Here is a 22,286-nt window from a genome sequence, read left to right as displayed (position 1 = left end):
CAAACAAACAACCAAACAGACAAATATATACATCCCAGTAAATCTAGTAATAATCATTTAGTAAGGAAAGAATAGTAAGACAATGGTAAATTTTTAGTGCTAAGCGCTCATGTGACTGTGTGTATGTGCATATGTGCTGGATCATTCGGGTAGAGGTGGTATATGTGTGATATGGTTATGGATGTATAATGTGTGCAAGCTTATTCAGCTTTTATTTATTTACTTATTTATTTTTTAATGAAACGTTAGAGAATATTAACAAAAAAAAAGTCACCGTCAGTGCGCAGTGCGCATATCGACAGGCACTGTGCAAAATGTCAAAAATATTTCAAATAAAATATGCCTGCCTGAAAATAAAAAAAATTGCCACACAACAGCAAAAAAACTATAAGTAAAGGTTCAAGTAACGGGGTTTAAAAAGCAAACAACAAAAAATGTTTATAGGCCTACTTGCCGAGACGCACCGCAAATGGCTGAATGTATAGTAAGGAAGAAGCCTATTGTTAATGCACACACATGATTTAAAAATGGTTATTAACAGAAATTATGATGATTTTATTAGGGGTGACCTGCAATAGTCACTGATTCGACTATAGTCGACTATACCCCTCTAGTCGACTATGAACGGCATAGTCGAATGTACCATTCTAACTGCATGGGGGTGCACAAGGATGCTGCTAAGAATTAGTTGTTAAATGAAATATCTTTGTTTTCGTTATATATAGCCTTTTGTCAAATAAAATCATCCTAATTTCTGTTAATAAATATTTTTAAATGATGTGTGCGCATTAACAATAGGCATCTTCCTTACTACACATTAATAAATCACACCCTGCAGTTGCACAATCCAAATGAGCGGAGCTGAACACACTACAGGTTAGTCAGCATCTGCCGAGATTATAATGGCTACTAAAAAAACTTCAAGTATTTTGAAAAAGATAAAGATGACTCAAACAAAGTAAAGTGCAAGTTACGTCATCAACGTCTTTCATTTTGCATGACAACAACCAACATGGCATACCATTTAAAACGCGTAAGGCGAAAAAAACAGTTCAGCCGTTTGTCGTTTCGGTCGTGTCGTCGAGTCTTGGCAAGTAAGCCTATAAACATTTTTTTGTTGTTGTTTGCTTTTTAAACCCCGTTACTTGAACCTTTCCTTATAGTTTTATTGCTGTTGTGTGGCAATTTCTAAAGTATTTTCAGGCAGGCATATTTTATTTAAAATATTTTTGACATTTTGCACAGTGCCTGTCTGAAAGGTTGATATGCGCGCTGCGCACTGACGGTTAATGTTCTCTAACGTTCATTAAAAAATAAATAAGTACATAAATAAAAGCTGAATAAAGCCAACCTACCGTGTTTATTCATTTATCTGAGTGTTTTAGGTTTTAGGCCACATTTTATTTATTCAGTCACTGAAGGGGCCTGTTACGGGGGGGGGGGGGGGGGGGGGTGTGGCGAACGTAAACTGTAAACTGTCGACGTGGGGTCTGGCGAACGCATTTGGCCGTCTGCTACGTCTCAAGCTTCGTCTTGAGAATGCGGTGCGCGATTTCAAAATAAGAGCGGATAGCGCGATTGAAAAAAAAAATTCCTAAAAAAAAGCCCGCGGCCCGCTATTTGAGTATGGGGGCTCTAGATAAATAAATTTTTTAAAACCGATTCGACTATTTATCGACTAAAGAGAAAATCTGACGAATCAGATTCGACTATGAAAATCCTTAGTTCAATCAATCAATCAATCAAATTTTATTTATATAGCGCTTTTTACAACAGTTGTTGTCACAAAGCAGCTTTTCAAGTGCAGAGTCCTAGCCCCCAGTGAGCAAGCCAAAGGTGACAGTGGCAAGGAAAAACTCCCTAGTTTTTTTTTTTGCATGAGGAAGAAACCTTGAGAGGAACCAAGACTCAGGGGGGACCCATCCTCCTCTGGCCGACACCGGTCACCATGACAACAACAACAATTTAGACAGAAAGAAGAGAAAGAAAAGGAAAAAGATGTAATAATGTCCATCATGGTGTAGGCATCCGGTTAGGCAGGAGGTGGCCGGCCCAGGATGGATCGCTTGTCTCTCCTCATCTCATTATTCCTTAAGCAGGCGGGCAGCCATGTGGAGAAATGAAACAGGGAAAATTAGCTCTGTATGAGGAAATGTACAGGACAGGTAAAATTATAAACATTTCTGGAGTGTGACAGCAAAAGGGGAGGTGTAGTTGAATACACCTCTAGATTTTATTTGACAAAAGGCTATATATAATGAAAACAAAGACATTTTATGTAACAATTAATGCATAACAGCATCCTTGGGCACCCCCATGCAGTTAGAATGGTACATTCGACCATTGATCTATATTACTGGATTGGACATCACGTGACTTAGCATGCAGGCGCCATTACTATGTATTGAGTCGTGCATTGAGGAGCATCCATGGATGGACATAAAAATGAGATCTAGCAGACAGTCACGTAAGGAAAACCAAAGAGGGACATAAATTGTCAAAACTACGACAACAAGATCACAAGATAAAAGGGTATCACATTTCACACGTCAGTAAAACTATTTTTATAAAAAAATTTAAAAAATAGCAGAGATGAGGGATGTTGACTGTCCATGCTAGCTTGATTTTGATAAAGCTATGTCGAGTAAACCCTCTTAAAAACAAGTTTTCTGTTCCAACAAATTATAATGTATTGTTATTATTATTGTTATCATGTTAGGATAATGTTGTAAATACGATGTTCATTAAAATTATCTCTAAATCTGTTTTACTGGGACCGATGTTCAGTCCAGTTGGCATTATGTCCCATAGATACTCTCTCACACAAACTGAATAAATAATGAAACCAAATGAAAATTTAAGTCAATTAAATTTGTCATAATTATTTTTTAAATCAACAGGGTTGAGTTTCCCAAAACGTTCTTAGCGCTAAGTACTTCTTAATCTCATACCTAAAAACGAGGTTACAAAGTACTTAGCGCTAAGAATGTTTTGGGAAACTCACCCCAGGTTAATACAGGTTTTTTTTTTTATAAATGCCATTTTTCTACACAGATTTCCCAACAAACAAAGAAAATATGAGCTGTATAAATTGTGGGTCAGAAAGTGTGGACGTGTGAGAGGACCGTGATCTACAGCAGGGATATGCAGTGCTCACTGCCCACTGATATCAACTGTACACTGAAGAGGGCACATGTTAGAGAAGGAGCAGTGCCACAGATTTTCAACCTTCCAGACCATATTAATAATAATAAATATTTTATTAAAGTTGATGAAATTCTGTAGCCAATGAGAAGTGGCTGCAATAAATGATTTTGAAAATTGTATATTTTGTGTCATGTCAATTTATCTATGTATTTGTGGGAAACTGAATTGTGTAAGCTCTTTTCTGCTACTTGAAGTTAAAAAAAATCTGACAAATTTTGTCATAAATTTCAGATTCAAACTCATTATTTTCTCTATCATAATTTCATAATTAATTTCACCCACATTTAGCCATGTAGTGCTCAAAGATGCTCATCCACACTGATGCCATCTCATATTATACTTGAACATATATAAGAGATATTGCACTTAAAGAATTTATGAAAGCTACAGCTGTAACGGGGAGAGTTGACAAATAAAGAGATAAACTCATAAATTTGACTTTCAATATCAGAATTGTGATCATAATTAAAACTTATCAAAGTTATTTATTTACAACTTTTTTACCATAATTATGATTGAATATCAAAAACATGACATACATGTGTTATTTAGTTTTAGCCAGGTGAAAGAAAAGGGCTTTATGCAGGGTTTTGTTAAAATTTTACCTAAATTGAAAACTTCCCAGACTGCTTATAAATTTATCTCTTGGGAAAATACGTTATAAGTTTTACATATCACAACATCCGCAATATTCTCACCTTTAATTTAAGCCATATTTTATCAAAATCGGATCAGAAATAAGGGCGCTAGGACTGTTTTTGTGACAGATGGATGCACATCCCACATAGGAACTACACTGCTTTGCTGACATGACTCAATGCATAGTAATGGCTCCGAGGGCGACGCATCGCTAGCTATAGCGGCAACAGGCGACGTCCAATACAGTAATATAGATCAATGCATTCGACTATGACGTTCATAGACGACTAGGGTCCTCCAATCGAATAGTCGAATCAGTGACTATTGCAGGTCAGCCCACACAGCCCACACTACACACACACACAACTACACACACACCACTACATACACAAACACACACACACACAACTACACACACACCACTACATACACAAACACACACACACAACTACACACACACCCACACACCACTACATACACAAACACACACACACAACTACACACACACCCACACACCACTACATACACAAACACACACACAACTACACACACAAACCACTACATACACACCACTAGACACACACCACTACATACACAAACACACACACCCACACCACTAGACACACACCACTACATACACAAACACACACACACACACACAACTACACACACAAACCACTACATACACACCACTAGACACACACCCACAGACCACTACATACACTCTACTACACACACATACACACACCACAACACCCTTACTTAGCACAAACCACTCATCTGAACCACTCTGTACATTCTTTAAGCAGCAGAGTAGAGTGCACTGTGGTCACAGGAATACTGTCAAATCTGACAAAGCTTTTGCATGAGTCTCTAGTTTAGAAGTATGCAGGTTAAAATCTATACAGATATGTAAATGGCAGCTCAGCCTTTTGAGCTGAATGAGTCCTAGGGGGTTAGATCGCCGCTATGTCTGTACAGTTTGGCCCTGGTATGGATATTTGGAAATGCTGTAGTCATTAATGAAAGTGAAACATGTTTTGTGTTGTATCAGAAGCAAACACTAAGCATGACAATAAAAAAAATCATCCGTTTATGGAGTTTTGTCACTTATCTTACCTGATACACTGATAAAACTGCTATATGTCTATTGTATATAAATGTAAAATCACTGTCTTGATGGTTGTTTCTAGAGTGTCTCTGAAGGCTTCGGCCTGGCTCTAGATGGTTGTTTCTAGAGTGTCTCTGAAGGCTTCGGCCTGGCTCTAGATGGTTGTTTCTAGAGTGTCTCTGAAGGCTTCGGCCAGGCTCTAGGTGGTTGTTTCTAGAGTGTCTCTGAAGGCTTCGGCCTGGCTCTAGGTGGTTGTTTCTAGAGTGTCTCTGAAGGCTTCGGCCTGGCTCTAGATGGTTGTTTCTAGAGTCTCTCTGAAGGCTTCGGCCTGGCTCTAGGTCTGAAGAACTTGAGGATCAGTTCTACCAGGCGCATGTTTCTGAATGCCCAGTGTGATCCTCTAGTTTCAAGAACCAATAAACATCATTAAGAAGGATGCAGTGGGGTCTTGAGTTCTGACACACCTCGTCCTGCTCTTACGGGGACACACTGATGACGAGGATCTTCATCACCACTGATCAACACAATGTATTACCTCCAGTCCAACAGAGTTAGCCCATCCTGCTGAGTGGAGACCAAAGAGGAACAAGATGTGATTTAACAAAGCGCTTTTAGATTACCTTCTTCGTCCTCTGGACTCTGGCCAGTTTCTTTTTTTTTATTCCCAGTGGTGTTAAGTATATAGCCAAAAGCACGTTTTCTTTGTCTTTATTAAAAACAGATGGAGAGTGAATCAGCTGAAGCTAATGTGGGGAAATCGGAAACTGATGTAAAGAGGCACAAAGGGCTTAGCAGGGATGACTATCTGTCAGAGAGCTCCATGACAGTCATACCCCTCACGCTGGTCTCGGGGGTTTATCCAGGCAACTTAGGCCCCGTCCCCAGAACAGACCCCACACAGCTTTTTCCAGCAAAACGTTCGATCTCTTCATCCAGCCAGAGCTCTGGGGGAGGAGAGGAGGAGCTGTCCGTTATCTGCTGCGTTCAGAGTGTGGGGGAGGTGAGGGAACACCAGCCAGTGGAAGACCAGACTTCAAAAAGGCTCTTCATTACAGCACTGGGGAGGCCACGTGCACGTGCAGGACGACGTGCATACTCGCAAGCACACACCGCATACAGCATCATACAGTGTCGTACAGCGTCATACAGCGCTTTCACTCCTCATGCACCTGATCAATAACAGCTGTGGCTGCGTGTATAACTATATATATTCTTATTCTCTCTGTTAAAATGCACAGGCCATATGATCATAATGCCACCTACACCTGCAATATTCCAACTGTTTACTGTCTCTGAGAGAAACATCTCTTTGATTTTAGACGAGGAGATGAGGTATTGTTCAGCCTTATGGCTGTGCAGAAAGGTCATTTAGTCTGGTCCAATTTACTACAGACTCAACAGCATAAAAATGCCAAATCTAAGGTTAGGGTTAGAATATACATTTCACATCTATTTCATATTTATATTGCTATTTCCTGCCCAGTGAACGATGAGCCTCACGCTGCTCTGCTAGTCCCCAGCTCAGACACCCAGGAGAGGGTCTAGGGCCGACAGGAGGCCTATCTGGAGGCATTTAAAATGAGAGGAAGTGTTGGCCAGGGGAGTGGGTGGTGCCCTGAGGGCCGTGAGGTCCGGTGGGGCCTAGTAAATAGTTTCCGGGCCTCTGTGTGGATTTGTCGGGGGCCACTATTCCAGCCGCACCAATACACCATGAGGTACATCGTGAGGCACCAGATCACACAGGCCATGTTTGCATGCTCTTCACTTTTAAGCTACAGTAGCTGTCATAGATCTCATGTCTAGGCATTGAGTTTCATTGGCTGAAGTGGAGAGATGGAGGTTCCAAGAGAGGCACTGGTCCTGCGTCATGGACAGAGCTTCACGAGGACATCATGTCCTGCTTCATGGACAGAGCTTCACGAGGACATCATGTCCTGCGTCATGGACAGAGCTTCACGAGGACATCATGTCCTGCTTCATGGACAAAGCTTCATGAAGACATCACGTCCTGCGTCATGGACAGAGCTTCACGAGGACATCATGTCCTGCTTCATGGACAAAGCTTCATGAAGACATCACGTCCTGCTTCATGGACAAAGCTTCATGAAGACATCACGTCCTGCGTCATGGACAGAGCTTCACGAGGACATCAGGTCCTGCTTCATGGACAGAGCTTCATGAAGACATCACGTCCTGCTTCATGGACAGAGCTTCACAAGGACATCAGGTCCTGCTTCATGGACAAAGCTTCATGAAGACATCACGTCCTGCGTCATGGACAGAGCTTCACGAGGACATCATGTCCTGCTTCATGGACAGAGCTTCACGAGGACATCAGGTCCTGCTTCATGGACAAAGCTTCATGAAGACATCACTTCCTGCGTCATGGACAGAGCTTCACGAGGACATCACATCCTGCTTCATGGACAGAGCTTCATGAAGACATCACGTCCTGCTTCATGGACAGAGCTTCATGAAGACATCAGGTCCTGCTTTGTGGACAGAGCTACACGAAGACATCAGGTCCTGCTTCGTGGACAGAGCTTCACGAGGACATCACGTCCTGCTTCGTGGACAGAGCTTCACGAAGACATCAGGTCCTGCTTCGTGGACAGAGCTTCTCGAGGACATCAGGTCCTGCTTCGTGGACAGAGCTTCTCGAGGACATCAGGTCCTGCTTCATGGACAGAGCTTCACGAGGACGTCAGGTCCTGCTTCATGGACAGAGCTTCACGAGGACGTCAGGTCCTGCTTCATGGACAGAGCTTCACGAGGACATCAGGTCCTGCTTCATGGACAGAGCTTCACGAGGACGTCAGGTCCTGCTTCATGGACAGAGCTTCACAAGGACATCAGGTCCTGCGTCATGGACAGAGCTTCACGAGAACATCAGGTCCTGCGTCATGGACAGAGCTTCACGAGGACATCACGTCCTGCTTCATGGACAAAGCTTCATGAAGACATCACATCCTGCGTCATGGACAGAGCTTCACGAGGACATCAGGTCCTGCTTCATGGACAGAGCTTCATGAAGACATCACGTCCTGCTTCATGGACAGAGCTTCACAAGGACATCAGGTCCTGCTTCATGGACAAAGCTTCATGAAGACATCACGTCCTGCGTCATGGACAGAGCTTCACGAGGACATCATGTCCTGCTTCATGGACAGAGCTTCACAAGGACATCAGGTCCTGCGTCATGGACAAAGCTTCATGAAGACATCACTTCCTGCGTCATGGACAGAGCTTCACGAGGACATCACATCCTGCTTCATGGACAGAGCTTCATGAAGACATCACGTCCTGCTTCATGGACAGAGCTTCATGAAGACATCAGGTCCTGCTTTGTGGACAGAGCTACACGAAGGCATCAGGTCCTGCTTCGTGGACAGAGCTTCACGAGGACATCACGTCCTGCTTCGTGGACAGAGCTTCACGAAGACATCAGGTCCTGCTTCGTGGACAGAGCTTCTCGAGGACATCAGGTCCTGCTTCGTGGACAGAGCTTCTCGAGGACATCAGGTCCTGCTTCATGGACAGAGCTTCACGAGGACGTCAGGTCCTGCTTCATGGACAGAGCTTCACGAGGACGTCAGGTCCTGCTTCATGGACAGAGCTTCACGAGGACATCAGGTCCTGCGTCATGGACAGAGCTTCACGAGAACATCAGGTCCTGCGTCATGGACAGAGCTTCACGAGGACATCAGGTCCTGCTTCGTGGACAGAGCTTCACGAGGACATCAGGTCCTGCTTCGTGGACAGAGCTTCTCGAGGACATCAGGTCCTGCTTCATGGACAGAGCTTCACGAGGACGTCAGGTCCTGCTTCATGGACAGAGCTTCACGAGGACATCAGGTCCTGCGTCATGGACAGAGCTTCACAAGGACATCACGTCCTGCGTCATGGACAGAGCTTCACGAGGACATCAGGTCCTGCTGACAGGTTTCTCAAACTTTCCATTATTTTATTATGTTTGTTTATTGTTTCAGTGCCGATTGTGTCAGATTCAGCCCCTTAACCTCTACGCAAAGTTCATACAGACAGACAGTCCAATCACAGGCCTTCAACAGAGGCCACGCCCCTCACAAACAAGGGTGGACCAACACACACACACACACACACACACACACACACACACACACACACACACACTATTCTCAATGCGCTTGACATTTGATAAAGAATTATTGTTGCAATAAAAAGCAAATCTATAAAACATTTTCTAAAATATGTTTAGGTATTTCAAAAAAGGAGCCATAAACTTTTTTTTCCTTTTTCCCCCATCTTGGTTTGAAATGTTTAACTTCACAACGTCTACATGCAAGACATGAAACACACTCAGACAGACAAATGAAGAGACCCGTTAGGCCGGATGCTAACTGCCCGAGTAAAGACAGATTAGATAGATGGTGTTTATTAAAATAATATGGAACAATAAAGGAAAACAAGAAGCAGCTGAAAGGCCATTAAACTTGTGCAGTGATCCAGACATAAATCTTAGCCACATGTTGAAACGGAGGAGGCATGGTTTCTGCTGAGCTGGACTTCAAAAATATATGAGAGAGAGAGGGGTAAGAGAGAGAGAAAGAGAAAGAAAAAGAGAGAGAAAATCGGCACAGCTGCAACTCACGCTAGGCATCCAGGGGAGGACGCCTTAGCAACAGCTGGTCAAGAGAACTGCAGTGGTAAAGGGTGGAGGGGTGGGTGGGGGGGGGGCATTTTCTCCAGTGGCTGTAACTATAAGCGTTCTACATCAGAGGAGTTGCGCAACTTTGGACTGTTGTCTGTCTGCTCCGTTCCCGACACCACAGGTCTTTCCCCTAAAGACAAAATGCGGGTCAAAGGAAGCAGGTGGGTCCACGTGTGCTGGCTCCACGTGTGCTCATGTCTGAGCTGCAGCAGATGCCATGCAGCGTGTGCCATGATGTAACGTTTTTACAATCAGCGCCACCACGAAGCATTATACACCATCCTGAAGACAAATAGTTCCCCCTAGTGACTCCACAGAGAAGCTTCGCCCAGAACCAGAAAACCAGTGGAAAATTTTCAACGCCTTTGTCAGCTACCTCAGTTCACACCGTCTGCATTTTAAAACCAAGATGAGGAAGTCAAGCACAGCCCTGAGGCATCACACCGTAAGGTCTGTACACGCCCATCAGCAGAGGGCTGGCCTCCCTCACCACATGGTCACGCCCATCAGCAGAAGTCATATCCGCAGCAGCGGCAAACACTCCTGCACTCCTCAAACACTCCTTCACTCCTCAGCTCCACATCATCAGGACAGACATGGAGCCACAATTCTGTCTTCTCAAAGGGAAGTGAAGGAGAGAGAAGCAGAGAGGTGAACTCATTCAACTTTAGTGCACACGCATTCAACCCAACACACAATTATCACTTCAGTAACACACACTCTGACACCTACTCACCAAACAACACACACATACAGACACGCACACACACACACATATACACATATACACACACACACACATACACACACACACACACATATACACACACACACACATACACACTCTCTCTCTCTCTGTATTCCTGATGCGAGAGACTTGGGCACGGACCGGGAATACTGAGACATTTTAAATTCCCTTGTTACTTTGACTCAGCACAGCCCTCCCTTCCTCCTTAGCTTCTAGACACTTTTGGCGGTGATAATCCGCTTTCACAGCACGTTACCCAACAATCGCTGTGGTGGTGCCACTGCTGCTTTGACCTGAACACCACACAGGGGAGGCGGAGCTTCTGAAGGTGGTCATATAGTGGGTTCACTCAGTCTCAGCCAATCAAATGCCAGCATGCTCTTACACACCATCTGTGTGCAGTGACTTCACAAACCTTGGGGCATTCTCCATAAGTGACGTACAGGAGACTGACACCCCTTTTTTTAGAGAAAAAAGCACACACACACATGCACACCCACCACTGTTCCTCTCTAGACACACGTCTACACACACATTCATTATCTGCCAACTCTGCCACGTTGGCACTCCAGCGCTAGTGAGTCTGTTTCGCTTGTGTCACTCAAACATAGAAGAGTTCAACCTGCAGGACATTGGCCAGGCTGCTGGGCTCTGATAGGCCTCTGATTGGCTCATGTTCAGTTCCCAGGGTTACAAGAGTATAGCGATTGATCAAGGCTATGTGGGGGGGGGGGGGGGGGGGGGGGGGGGGGGGTCAGCAGTGCTAACACCACCAGCCAGCACAAACAGCCTCATTGTGATTTTCACTGAACCAGTATTAAAAGATGCCATTTCTCAGACTTTTGTTCTGTCTAATTTCAGGACCTATGGCATACGTTTTTCTCACACACACAGGCACACACACAAATTCATGTTAGCGCGGTCTGTTAACAATTACTGTGCTTTCCTTCACACTGTTTCCGGCCTTTGGTCTGTGTTTTAAATCAATAAAACACTCCACCTCTTCTTGCCTGGGTCACAGAACTGGCTCTGGCACGGAACCAAGAGACTATTGGCATGTAGCTCAAAGTTGCAGCACCTGTGTATGGATCTGAATATTCAGATTTCAAGTTCTGTATTCATTCTGTAACCATCACAGATGCATCATAAAATAAGTCCTCAAATGTAAATCTCTGTATCTGGTGTGCAGTCCAGTGCAAGAAGTGCAATATCATGTATGTCCAGCAGGGGACACCAGCCCTGAAGGTGATGTGTGTAATGGTGTATAGGCCTGCATTACGTGGGTAGACACTGGTGATCATGGCAGTGGTGAGACTTGAACCAACAAACCTTCAGGTTACTAGTCCAGAACATCAAATAATGAACGACTTGTTTTGGAAAGATGCAGACCAGAGGAGCTTATGGCGCATTTCCACTAGGGCTGCCATGATTAGTCGACTAGTCACGACTATGTCGACTACTAAAATAGTCGACGACTAATTTATTAGTCGATGCGTCGTTTTTTTTCCTCTCCAAACTGCTGCGACAGTTTCCACTGCTGCGTCTGCGTTTCTGTCCTTGACGCACATGCGCAGTTTAGTGGAAACTGGGGTAGACAGTTGACGACATCCCAGGACGTTATACAGACAGGTTCTGGTATCGTGGCTACCCGGCTACGGAACTCAAAAGTGCGAGATCATTTTTCGTAGTCGGGTTCCGAAACGCGTGCAATATCTGCAAAGCAGAACTTGCCTTCCACGGCAGCACAACCACGTACTTGAAGCATGTTGTGGCTACTTGTGACAACGATGAATAGGGATCGTCATCTCTGTAATCTAAATTGCTCGTTAGCTGCTAAAGTTACCATAAACAGAGCGTTAACTTAGTACTTACTTATCGCAGGGTTGCCAACTTTTTTTTGTGGCGTGAGATATCGGATGTGTGGTGTGTGAGCGTGTGAAGACGGTCAAATGCGTGTCTCTCACTCTCAATGCGTGAGAGTTGGCAACCCTGCTTATCGTGGTAACTGTAAAAGTTAACATTAGTGATGGCGATTTGTTTCATTAGCCTTAGCACGCATTCGTGTATTTTCTGTAACGTCAGTGAGACCAAAACCTTATTTTTGTGAATAACTCCTTAGTTTCAGGTCCCTACCTAATTTGATTTAAATGTAGCAAAGTTTGATGCCAGAGACTAATGAAAGAAAGAAAAACCTAAAAAAAAAATTCTTTATTAATGTAGGCCTATTTATTTTTGTGTTTTTTAAGGCAGTGCCTTATCCTTATTTTAATAATTGTTTGTTGCAACAAGCTGCATATTTCATTAAAGGTTTAATGAACTATGATCTTAATAGTTTTTATTTTTAGTTATAGCTGAAATCTAATGATGGTTATATAATAGCAGTTGCATTCTAGTGTGATAAGCTGTATGTTTTATATTCAATTAACGTACAATCCGACTAGTCGACTAATCGTAAAAATTAATCGGTGATTAGCCGACTATTAAAATAATCGTTTGTGGCAGCCCTAAATTTCCACTAGGGCCTGCTTGGCGCGGTACGGTTCGATACGGGTCGATTCGCAACGGAACGCGTTGTGTTTCCATTACAATGGTGAACCACCCCAATGTGGGTGGAGTCGCTGTTGGCGCGCGGGTTGTAGTGTCGTGACATCATTTGTATGCGACCACAACACCGGTCAATGCCCCTTAACACATAGCATAATTGTATCTTATTTATCTTTATCTTCATTATTGTATGTGGTTGCTCTAATTATTGATAATAATTTGGTATTACTCAAACAGGCTGAACACACCCTGCATAAAAAGCAAGGCTAAGAGCTAGCTATTGTACAGTAGTGACTGTGGTGGTAACATTAACTACAAACACAGCTCTAAATTCCTGCGTTTACAATAGATGCGTTCATATTACGTTCATATTACATCTTTTACGAGCCTAGTAGTAAAACTGAAATCACAATACACTCACCATTCTCCGTGGCCTCCAACACCGACATTGTCGTGTCCAGCACGTTTTCTCTTCCGTTACTGGCTGGCCGGTGACCGTATATGACATCCATTTGCTGGAACCATTTCCAGTCTTTGCGGTTTGCTCCGCTGCGTCCGTTATGGTCCTTCACCGCCCAGTAATCCGTTAAGCTTTTTTATCTTGGACCGACCGGCACTGCTGAACGGACTGCTGGTAGCCATGAGTGGCCATTAGCGCGGAAACCTCGGTAAAAACCTTTACATTTCTAGTGGCCCCGTCCAGTTCGCCCTGGATTTTTTGATCGCTGATTATTAACAGAAAGGTTTGTACCTCGGCGTTTGACCAGGGAACAGACTTCGCTCCTTGGGTTTTAAAAATGGCTGAGGAGTCCATAGCGGAGGAGTCGCTCTCCTGACGCAACCTGTGACGACACTCCCTGGCCAATCAGTGTCATGCTGTTCCTCCACGTCACAGAACTGTACCGCTTCGGAACGGTTAGAACCTCGAGCGAGTAGATACGAAAATAGTACCCGAAGGGGCCGGCTAACTGGGACCTGGTACTAATGGAAACACTCACAAATCGTCGCGTACGAAAATAGTACCCGAAGGGGCCGGCTAACTGGGACCTGGTACTAATGGAAACACTCACAAACCGTACTCTAGTGATGACCTCTAATGTGATTACCCTAGTGATGACCCCTCATGTGTTTACTCTAGTGATGACCTCTCATGTGTTTACTCTAGTGATGACCTCTCATGTGATTACCCTAGTGATGATGTGTAAAAGAGATTGAGAATACATGTTTGTGCCAGCCCGTTTCCTAGTGTTGTGACGTCTGAATCTTTTTCTACTTCAGCAGGCTGGATTTCTGTACACGATATGACTCATGACTACAGTTCTGGTTCCTGCAGCACTGAACAGTAACAGGGCAGACGGAGGCCGGCCTGCAGAGGTCAACACAGAGGGACCGAGGTTCATTCATCTGTGCAGTTTATCTGCTAGTATTATAAAGGTGTCACAGGGGTTTTGAACCTTTATTTGATTGCTTGTTAGTTTTGGTTGGTTTGAATTTTATTCGTACATGCACACTTCAAAACCCAACACACAGAGGAGCATTTCACACAGGGAAGAAGATGCTTCCCTATCAGGAGCCTGATGGGGACACCTGTAGCTGTACACCTGTACACCAGTGTACAACCACACCTGTAGCTGTACACCAGTCTATAACCACACCTGTAGCTGTACACCAGTGTACAACCACACCTGTAGCTGTACACCAGTGTACACCAGTCTATAACCACACCTGTAGCTGTACACCTGTACACCAGTCTATAACCACACCTGTAGCTGTACACCTGTACACCAGTCTATAACCACACCTGTAGCTATACACCTGTACACCAGTCTATAACCACACCTGTAGCTATACACCTGTACACCAGTCTATAACCACACCTGTAGCTATACACCTGTACACCAGTCTATAACCACACCTGTAGCTATACACCTGTACACCAGTCTATAACCACACCTGTAGCTATACACCTGTACACCAGTCTATAACCACACCTGTAGCTGTACATCTGTACACCAGTCTATAACCACACATGTAGTTATACACCTGTACACCAGTCTATAACCACACCTGTAGCTGTACACCTGTACACCAGTCTATAACCACACCTGTAGCTGTACACCTGTACACCAGTCTATAACCACACCTGTAGCTATACACCTGTACACCAGTCTATAACCACACCTGTAGCTATACACCTGTACACCAGTCTATAACCACACCTGTAGCTATACACCTGTACACCAGTCTATAACCACACCTGTAGCTGTACACCAGTCTATAACCACACCTGTAGCTATACACCTGTACACCAGTCTATAACCACACCTGTAGCTGTACACCAGTCTATAACCACACCTGTAGCTGTACACCAGTCTATAACCACACCTGTAGCTGTACACCAGTCTATAACCACACCTGTAGCTGTACACCAGTCTATAACCACACCTGTAGCTGTACACCAGTCTATAACCACACCTGTAGCTGTACACCAGTCTATAACCACACCTGTAGCTGTACACCTGTACACCAGTCTATAACCACACCTGTAGCTGTACACCTGTACACCAGTCTATAACCACACCTGTAGCTGTACACCTGTACACCAGTCTATAACCACACCTGTAGCTGTACACCTGTACACCAGTCTATAACCACACCTGTAGCTATACACCTGTACACCAGTCTATAACCACACCTGTAGCTATACACCTGTACACCAGTCTATAACCACACCTGTAGCTGTACACCTGTACACCAGTCTATAACCACACCTGTAGCTGTACACCAGTCTATAACCACACCTGTAGCTGTACACCAGTCTATAACCACACCTGTAGCTGTACACCAGTCTATAACCACACCTGTAGCTGTACACCTGTACACCAGTCTATAACCACACCTGTAGCTGTACACCTTGCAAAAGGCAAGAGCAGCATCTGGAAGTCTCAGGCTAAACAGAGTTTGCAGCACATCAGTGGTGAAAAAAGCAAATAAGGTCAGATAAGCAGGGAGCTTCTCAGCCTTCTAACATGGAGAACATCCTACAAGTTCTTGTAGAGAGGTTCTTCAGGAACGCAGCAGCTGTGATGTGCTAATAGCTCAACCTCCACTACCACCTGCTTCAATGAGGTCAATGCTGTGTGAACGGAGATGAATTATGAGGGCAAGTGTAGCATGTGAGCTTCATGAGGTCAGAAAACTAAAAAAGAAACCAGGTTTCACTGGGCAAAGGACTGAAATCTCCAGACAGGAGTTTTAGACACGATGTTGGTGGGAGGTAAATATATATTTATTTGTGTGAAAAATATTTATTTAAGTGTCAAATACCAGATAGTGGACTGAAATGGCAAATATTGGAGTTAATATACTGTATATTCTTCATATTGTATCAGTGCTTCACTGTTTTATCCATACGCCTCTGCTTTATTTTGGAATTACACTGCCCTCTAGTGCCAATCTAAGGAGGAAACCTATACCGTTCACATTGCATCTATAAGAGTAAATTAGCAATAATTACAGTTCTCAATAGGTATCTCAGTAACACTCTGAAATATTAAATACTTATGCATACTAAGAGTAGTTCACAATTTTACAAATGTTGCATTTGCATAAACTGATGACATACATGGTCATGATATTGGGTCAGTTCAGAATCAGAATCAGAATTACTTTGAGTCAGAATCAGTTTACTTTGAATGTCACAGCCACAAATAACCTTTATTGCTGGAAGAAAGAACCGATGTGGTCTGTAAGAGGCTGTGTTTCAGGGCGGCTGCGCACTGGAGGTTATAAAACAGCCTGTGAATCCTCTGGGTACCACTAGCCACGAATCTCCTTCACCTCCAAGCACAAGAGAGCTTGTGCACACCTACAGGGTCCAGATAAAAACAATATAAAATGCATCTTCAGAGACTCAGATCAGTGATGCTTCCTTTAGGCATCCTAGGGCAAAGGAAGGATAAGGAAGCATTTCTCATATTGAAGGGGAGGAGTTCCCACACACCGCTGTTGTGGACAAGAGAGTGATTTACTTATGGGAGGGGTTTAAATGTTCAAGGATTGTGGACAGGAGGCTTTTAGGTAGGGGAGGGCTTTAGACAGGGCGTGTGTGATGTGGGAGGGCTTTAGACAGGGCGTGTGTGATTCTCTCAACAGGGCATGAGTAGATGAAGCAGCACGTTACATTAAACAAAAATGCAGGGCATGGAACCAGTCAGGCAACAAAGGCACAGGAGAGCGTAGCGGGAGCAGAACCATGTTCTACCTGCTGTGGACCAGCCTGATGTTCCTCCTGGGAACGGAGCCCGTCAGCATGGCGTCCACTCGAGAGAGCAGCACTCCAGGAGCTGTGGCGCCTGGCACGATTCTCATTGGTGGCCTCTTTCCCATTCACGACGGCGTGGACAACACAGGGAATCTCTCTGTGCCCCAGATCCCAGTCTGTACGGGGTGAGTACTCAAGATTCAGATACATAGACCATTAACTCACCATTCCTTTCATATGTATTCATCTACACAACTTGGTGGAGTTTGTGGGGCACACGGCCTTCTCACGGTTAACGTGGCTTCGTTTTAGACTGCTGTCCGAGTGTAGGCTGATGTCTGCGTTTGTTCACGGTTATGTGTAGCTTCAGTCAGTCTGGACTAACGCAGTCTCTGGCCATGATCCACGCTGTGGAGAAAGTGAACAACTCCCCTTTACTGAAACACGTGGGAGTCACTCTGGGATACAACATCCGTGACACATGTTCCGATGTCACCACCGCTCTGCGCGATACTGCCGACTTCATCAAAAAGCACTTGGACTGCTTGGCCACCCCCAGCTCATTGCTGTATACCCAGCCCATGATGGCTGTGATCGGGGCGTACTCCTCCGAAATGACCATCGCCGTAGCAAGAGAACTTAACCTGGAGCTCATTCCACAGGTATCACAATGACGTGGAGAGAAATCTCATGGTTTTGTTGTTGGTTTGGCCTGAATGTTTAAAAGAAAAACAGTGCCAACAATAAAGCAGAGAATTTTCTATTTCACTATACTTGAAAAACAATTTTTCCAAATTGCAGTTCCTAATTTCCTCATCCATCCTCCATGCAGATCAGTTACGCATCCACAGCTGACATTCTGAGTGATAAGAGTCGCTTTCCAGCATTCTCCCGGACCGTCCCCAGTGACGTGCACCAGACCAACGCCATGGTCAAGCTTCTCCTGGCCAACAGTTGGAACTGGGTGGGTGTGGTCACCACCGACGGAGACTACGGTCGCTCCGCCATGGACAGCTTTGTGTCACAGGCCCTGGAGGTAGGCATCTGCGTGGCCTTCAAAGAGGTCCTGCCCGACTCAGTCACCAACAAAAAGAAACTTCATTCTGCAATCAGCCATGCCATTCAGACCATCCACACCAACTCCAAAGTGAAGGTGGTGGTGTCGTTCGCCAAGCCAGAGCACATGAGCAGCCTGTTCAGAGGGCTGGTGCAGCACCAGGAGGCCCAGCACGTCTGGGTGGCCAGTGACAACTGGTCCACCTTCGGGGACGTGCTAAGGCATGAGGACCTGTACCACATTGGCTGGGTGGTGGGGTTCTCATTCAAGTCCAGAGATGTCACGCCCTTCAAAGAATATCTAAGGAGCCTGGATGAGAACAGTGAGGAGAATAACTCCTTCTTGGAAGAGTTCTATTCCAGATTCAGAGATTCCCATAATACCAGCGATGTCAATGTTTCAGCTTTAACAGATCAACTCATTAGGACCACTCCTTCAGGTGTGGTCTACAGCATTGAGTTGGCTGTGAATGCCATTGCACAGGCTGTGGCCAAACTGTGTAGTAACAGAAACTGCAGTGACCCTGAAGCCATAGAGCCTTGGGAGGTGAAGTATTTTATATAATTATGGTCGTACTTTTAGTTCTAAAAAATTCATGCTTTTATCTTAGCTGTTTAAAATATCCGTTATGTACAAGTTATGTATGAATTTGCTCATGCTCACTGGTCTAAAACCTTCATTCCAGCTGCTGCCAAATCTGAGGAACAGCACTTTTCAGATGGATGGTGAATCATACACCTTTGATGAAAATGGAGACGTTAATCTGGGGTATGATGTCACCTTGTGGGAGATGGCTGAAGGAAGACTGAAAACTCTAAACGTGGTGGCCGAGTATCACCTGGTCAACAAGAGCTTGACCATCACCAGTCTGGGATTAGTACGAATCAACTCCATCACTCAGTTATTTACATTTTGTTTAATTTAAACAAAACCATTTCAGTGTGGAAGTTCAAATAGGAAAAAATGTTAATTGGTGTACGTCTGGTGTTCTATATTTAGAACATAACATCAAGGTGCTCAGACAGCTGTGAACCCGGCCAGTTCAAAAAAACCACAGAGGGCCACCACACCTGCTGCTATGAGTGCAGCGACTGTGCTGAAAACCAGTACTCCAACAGCACGGGTGAGTAACCCACCACACTCAAAACCAGTACTGCAACAGCACGGGTGAGTAACCCACCACACTCAAAACCAGTACTGCAACAGCACGGGTGAGTAACCCCCCACACTCAAAACCAGTACTGCAACAGCACGGGTGAGTAACCCCCCACACTCAAAACCAGTACTCCAACATCACGGGTGAGTAACCCACCACACTCAAAACCAGTACTGCAACAGCACGGGTGAGTAACACACCACACTCAAAACCAGTACTGCAACAGCACGGGTGAGTAACCCACCACACTCAAAACCAGTACTCCAACAGCACGGGTGAGTAACCCACCACACTCAAAACCAGTACTCCAACAGCACGGGTGAGTAACCCACCACACTCAAAACCAGTACTGCAACAACAGCACGGGTGAGTAACCCACAACACTCAAAACCAGTACTGCAACAACAGCACGGGTGAGTAACCCACCACACTCAAAACCAGTACTCCAACAGCACGGGTGAGTAACCCACCACACTCAAAACCAGTACTCCAACAGCACGGGTGAGTAACCCACCACACTCAAAACCAGTACTCCAACAGCACGGGTGAGTAACCCACCACACTCAAAACCAGTACTCCAACAGCACGGGTGAGTAACCCACCACACTCAAAACCAGTACTCCAACAGCACGGGTGAGTAACCCACCACACTCAAAACCAGTACTCCAACAGCACGGGTGAGTAACCCACCACACTCAAAACCAGTACTCCAACAGCCCGGGTGAGTAACCCACCACACTCAAAACCAGTACAGGACTACCACCCACCACACTCAAAACCAGTACAGGACTACCACCCACCACAGCTACAGAACCAGTGTGGAGTTCTTTTGGTCATACTTTCTCTGCAGCTACAGAAAATCTCAAATCCAACTTCACACACAAACCAAGACTTTAAAATAATAATAATAATAATTTCTTTCTAAAAAATATTATTTCAGACATGGACCAGTGCTACGCGTGTGACAGCAGCACAGAGTGGGCAGAGCCTGGGAGTTCGATGTGTATGCCAAAGACTCTGGATTACTTCCCCTGGAGTGACGGCTTTGCCGTGGTGCTGTTATCTCTGGCTGGTATTGGAGTGCTGGTGGTTGGCCTGGTGTCGTTCCTGTTCTTCTGGTACCGCGAGTCTCCCGTGGTCAAGGCTGCCGGCGGCCCCCTCTGCCACCTGATCCTCCTCTCCCTGCTGGGCAGCTTCGTGAGCGTGACGTTCTTTGTGGGGAAGCCGACCGACACTCACTGCAAAGTGAGGCAGGTGCTGTATGGGATGAGCTTCACGCTGTGTGTGTCCTGCATCCTGGTGAAGTCCCTGAACATCCTGCTGGCCTTCCAGATGAAGCTGCTCCTGCAGCAGGTGCTACGGCGGCTCTACAAGTCCTACGTGGTCGTGTGTGTCTGCACGGCCCTGCAGGGAGTGATCTGCACCTCCTGGCTCCTCCTCAAGAGCCCACACAAAACCTTCACCCTCTACACCAAGTTCATCCTGGAAGAGTGTGACGAAGGGTCAAACGAGGCGTTTGCGGTGATGCTGGGATACATCGCTCTGCTGGCTCTTCTGTGCTTCATCATTGCTTTCCAGGGTCGGAAACTTCCAGAGAAATACAACGAAGCAAAGTTCATCACTTTCGGCATGCTGGTCTACCTTATGGCCTGGGTCATCTTCATTCCCATCTACATCAACACCGATGGGAAGTATCTACCTGCTGTGGAGATGGTGGTTATCCTCATCTCAAACTACGGCATTCTAAGCTGCCACTTCCTTCCAAAATGCTATAATATCATCTTCAGAAAGACCTACAACACCAGAGATGCCTTCATGAAGAACATTTATGAGTATTCTACAAAGTGCACCTATAATGTTGGGGACATGATCCAACCTGAGATACAGAAATGTGCAGGACATTCTTACTACTCCACAACAAGCCCACCATACATCACTACAATCCCAGCGGCAGAAACTAAACTGGATACGAGGCCCAAACTAGCATATCAAAACTACACAAAAACCACCACTCCCCAAAGCCAGCTTGAACTCATTCGGAAACGAGCATTAAGCATATAAGGACCTGAAGGACTCACTCACTCCTGCATATTCATGTAAACAGGAACCTACATCTGTTTTTCTTGTATTGTACCAAGTGCTCATTTCTTATTCAGATTATGATCATCAGCTTTGATCCAAATATTATATTGCAATACACACATTGTTTTATACTACTAAATGAAAATGTAGAAAATAACCACTTTATATATTTGAATCACTTACTCTACTGTCTGTATAATGTACAATAAATATAAAGTATTTTTAACAATCAAAAGAAAAGGAAGTAAACCACAGAAAAATGTTATGAAATAAACAAGATGTCTATTTTAATGGAGATGTTTCATCATTCAATATGAAATGGTTTTTAGCTGGAAGCCCCCGAGATATCGATACATGTCTCATGACTTCAGGCCAGATTGTACCAGTTGTGTAACTGCCAACAATGCCTCACTCTTCTCTCTACATGGAAAACGTTCATGTGTAGTTTTCCATTCCATTAGATTAAGAACATAAGCTGCAAATACTGATTATCCGGTGATTAAGTACAGTTGTGATCAAATTTATTCAACCCCCAATGCTGCGAAGGGTTTTATGGAATTCAGTGCACATTTGTAATTGTGTTCATAATGAAATCTTACAAGGACTTGTTAAAGAACTAAATGCAACTAAGATAGCATCAATTTTTTTGTCATAAAGTATTAAATGGCCTTTTTGTGATTTCTTCATTGACACAATTATTCAACCCCTTTACGACTACCACTCCTAAGAACAGAGGTTCATTCCAGTGTTTTCCATCAGGTATTGAAAACATCTGTGGATGTCAACGA

The 22,286-nt window shown here is 44.7% G+C and overlaps 1 protein-coding gene across 2 annotated transcripts; it reads left to right on the top strand.

Annotated features, from left to right (window-relative positions):
• Nucleotides 1–17,081: 17,081 nt before the first annotated feature.
• gprc6a (G protein-coupled receptor, class C, group 6, member A) lies at nucleotides 17,082–21,758 on the top strand. Of its 2 annotated transcripts, none has more exons than XM_076982129.1 (6): nucleotides 17,082–17,388; nucleotides 17,568–17,865; nucleotides 18,036–18,806; nucleotides 18,946–19,137; nucleotides 19,260–19,383; nucleotides 20,357–21,757. In XM_076982129.1, exons 1-6 carry the CDS (start codon nucleotides 17,195–17,197, stop codon nucleotides 21,475–21,477), a joined length of 2,700 nt encoding a protein of 899 aa, XP_076838244.1. In that variant the 5' UTR covers nucleotides 17,082–17,194; the 3' UTR covers nucleotides 21,478–21,757. The 2 variants fall into 2 exon arrangements, with proteins under 2 accessions (XP_076838244.1, XP_076838246.1); XM_076982131.1 differs by having other exon boundaries at nucleotides 17,268–17,388; nucleotides 17,516–17,865; nucleotides 20,357–21,758.
• The last annotated feature ends 528 nt before the right edge of the window (nucleotides 21,759–22,286 follow it).

Source organism: Brachyhypopomus gauderio, chromosome 19 (assembly GCF_052324685.1).
Source record: "Brachyhypopomus gauderio isolate BG-103 chromosome 19, BGAUD_0.2, whole genome shotgun sequence".
Taxonomy (NCBI): Eukaryota; Metazoa; Chordata; class Actinopteri; order Gymnotiformes; family Hypopomidae; genus Brachyhypopomus; species Brachyhypopomus gauderio.
The sequence above is the reverse complement of the archived record's forward strand: the minus strand, read 5'-3'. Positions and strand labels throughout refer to the sequence as shown.

What these genes read in the sequence shown, in the direction of transcription:
- gprc6a (XM_076982129.1), top strand. Translation starts at nt 17,195, where the DNA reads ATGTTCTACCTGCTGTGGACCAGCCTGATGTTCCTCCTGGGAACGGAG. An exon ending in AAGCCATAGAGCCTTGGGAG is followed by an intron (nt 18,807 to 18,945) that starts GTGAAGTATTTT and finishes CCTTCATTCCAG; the next exon opens with CTGCTGCCAAATCTGAGGAA. An exon ending in CCAGTACTCCAACAGCACGG is followed by an intron (nt 19,384 to 20,356) that starts GTGAGTAACCCA and finishes ATATTATTTCAG; the next exon opens with ACATGGACCAGTGCTACGCG.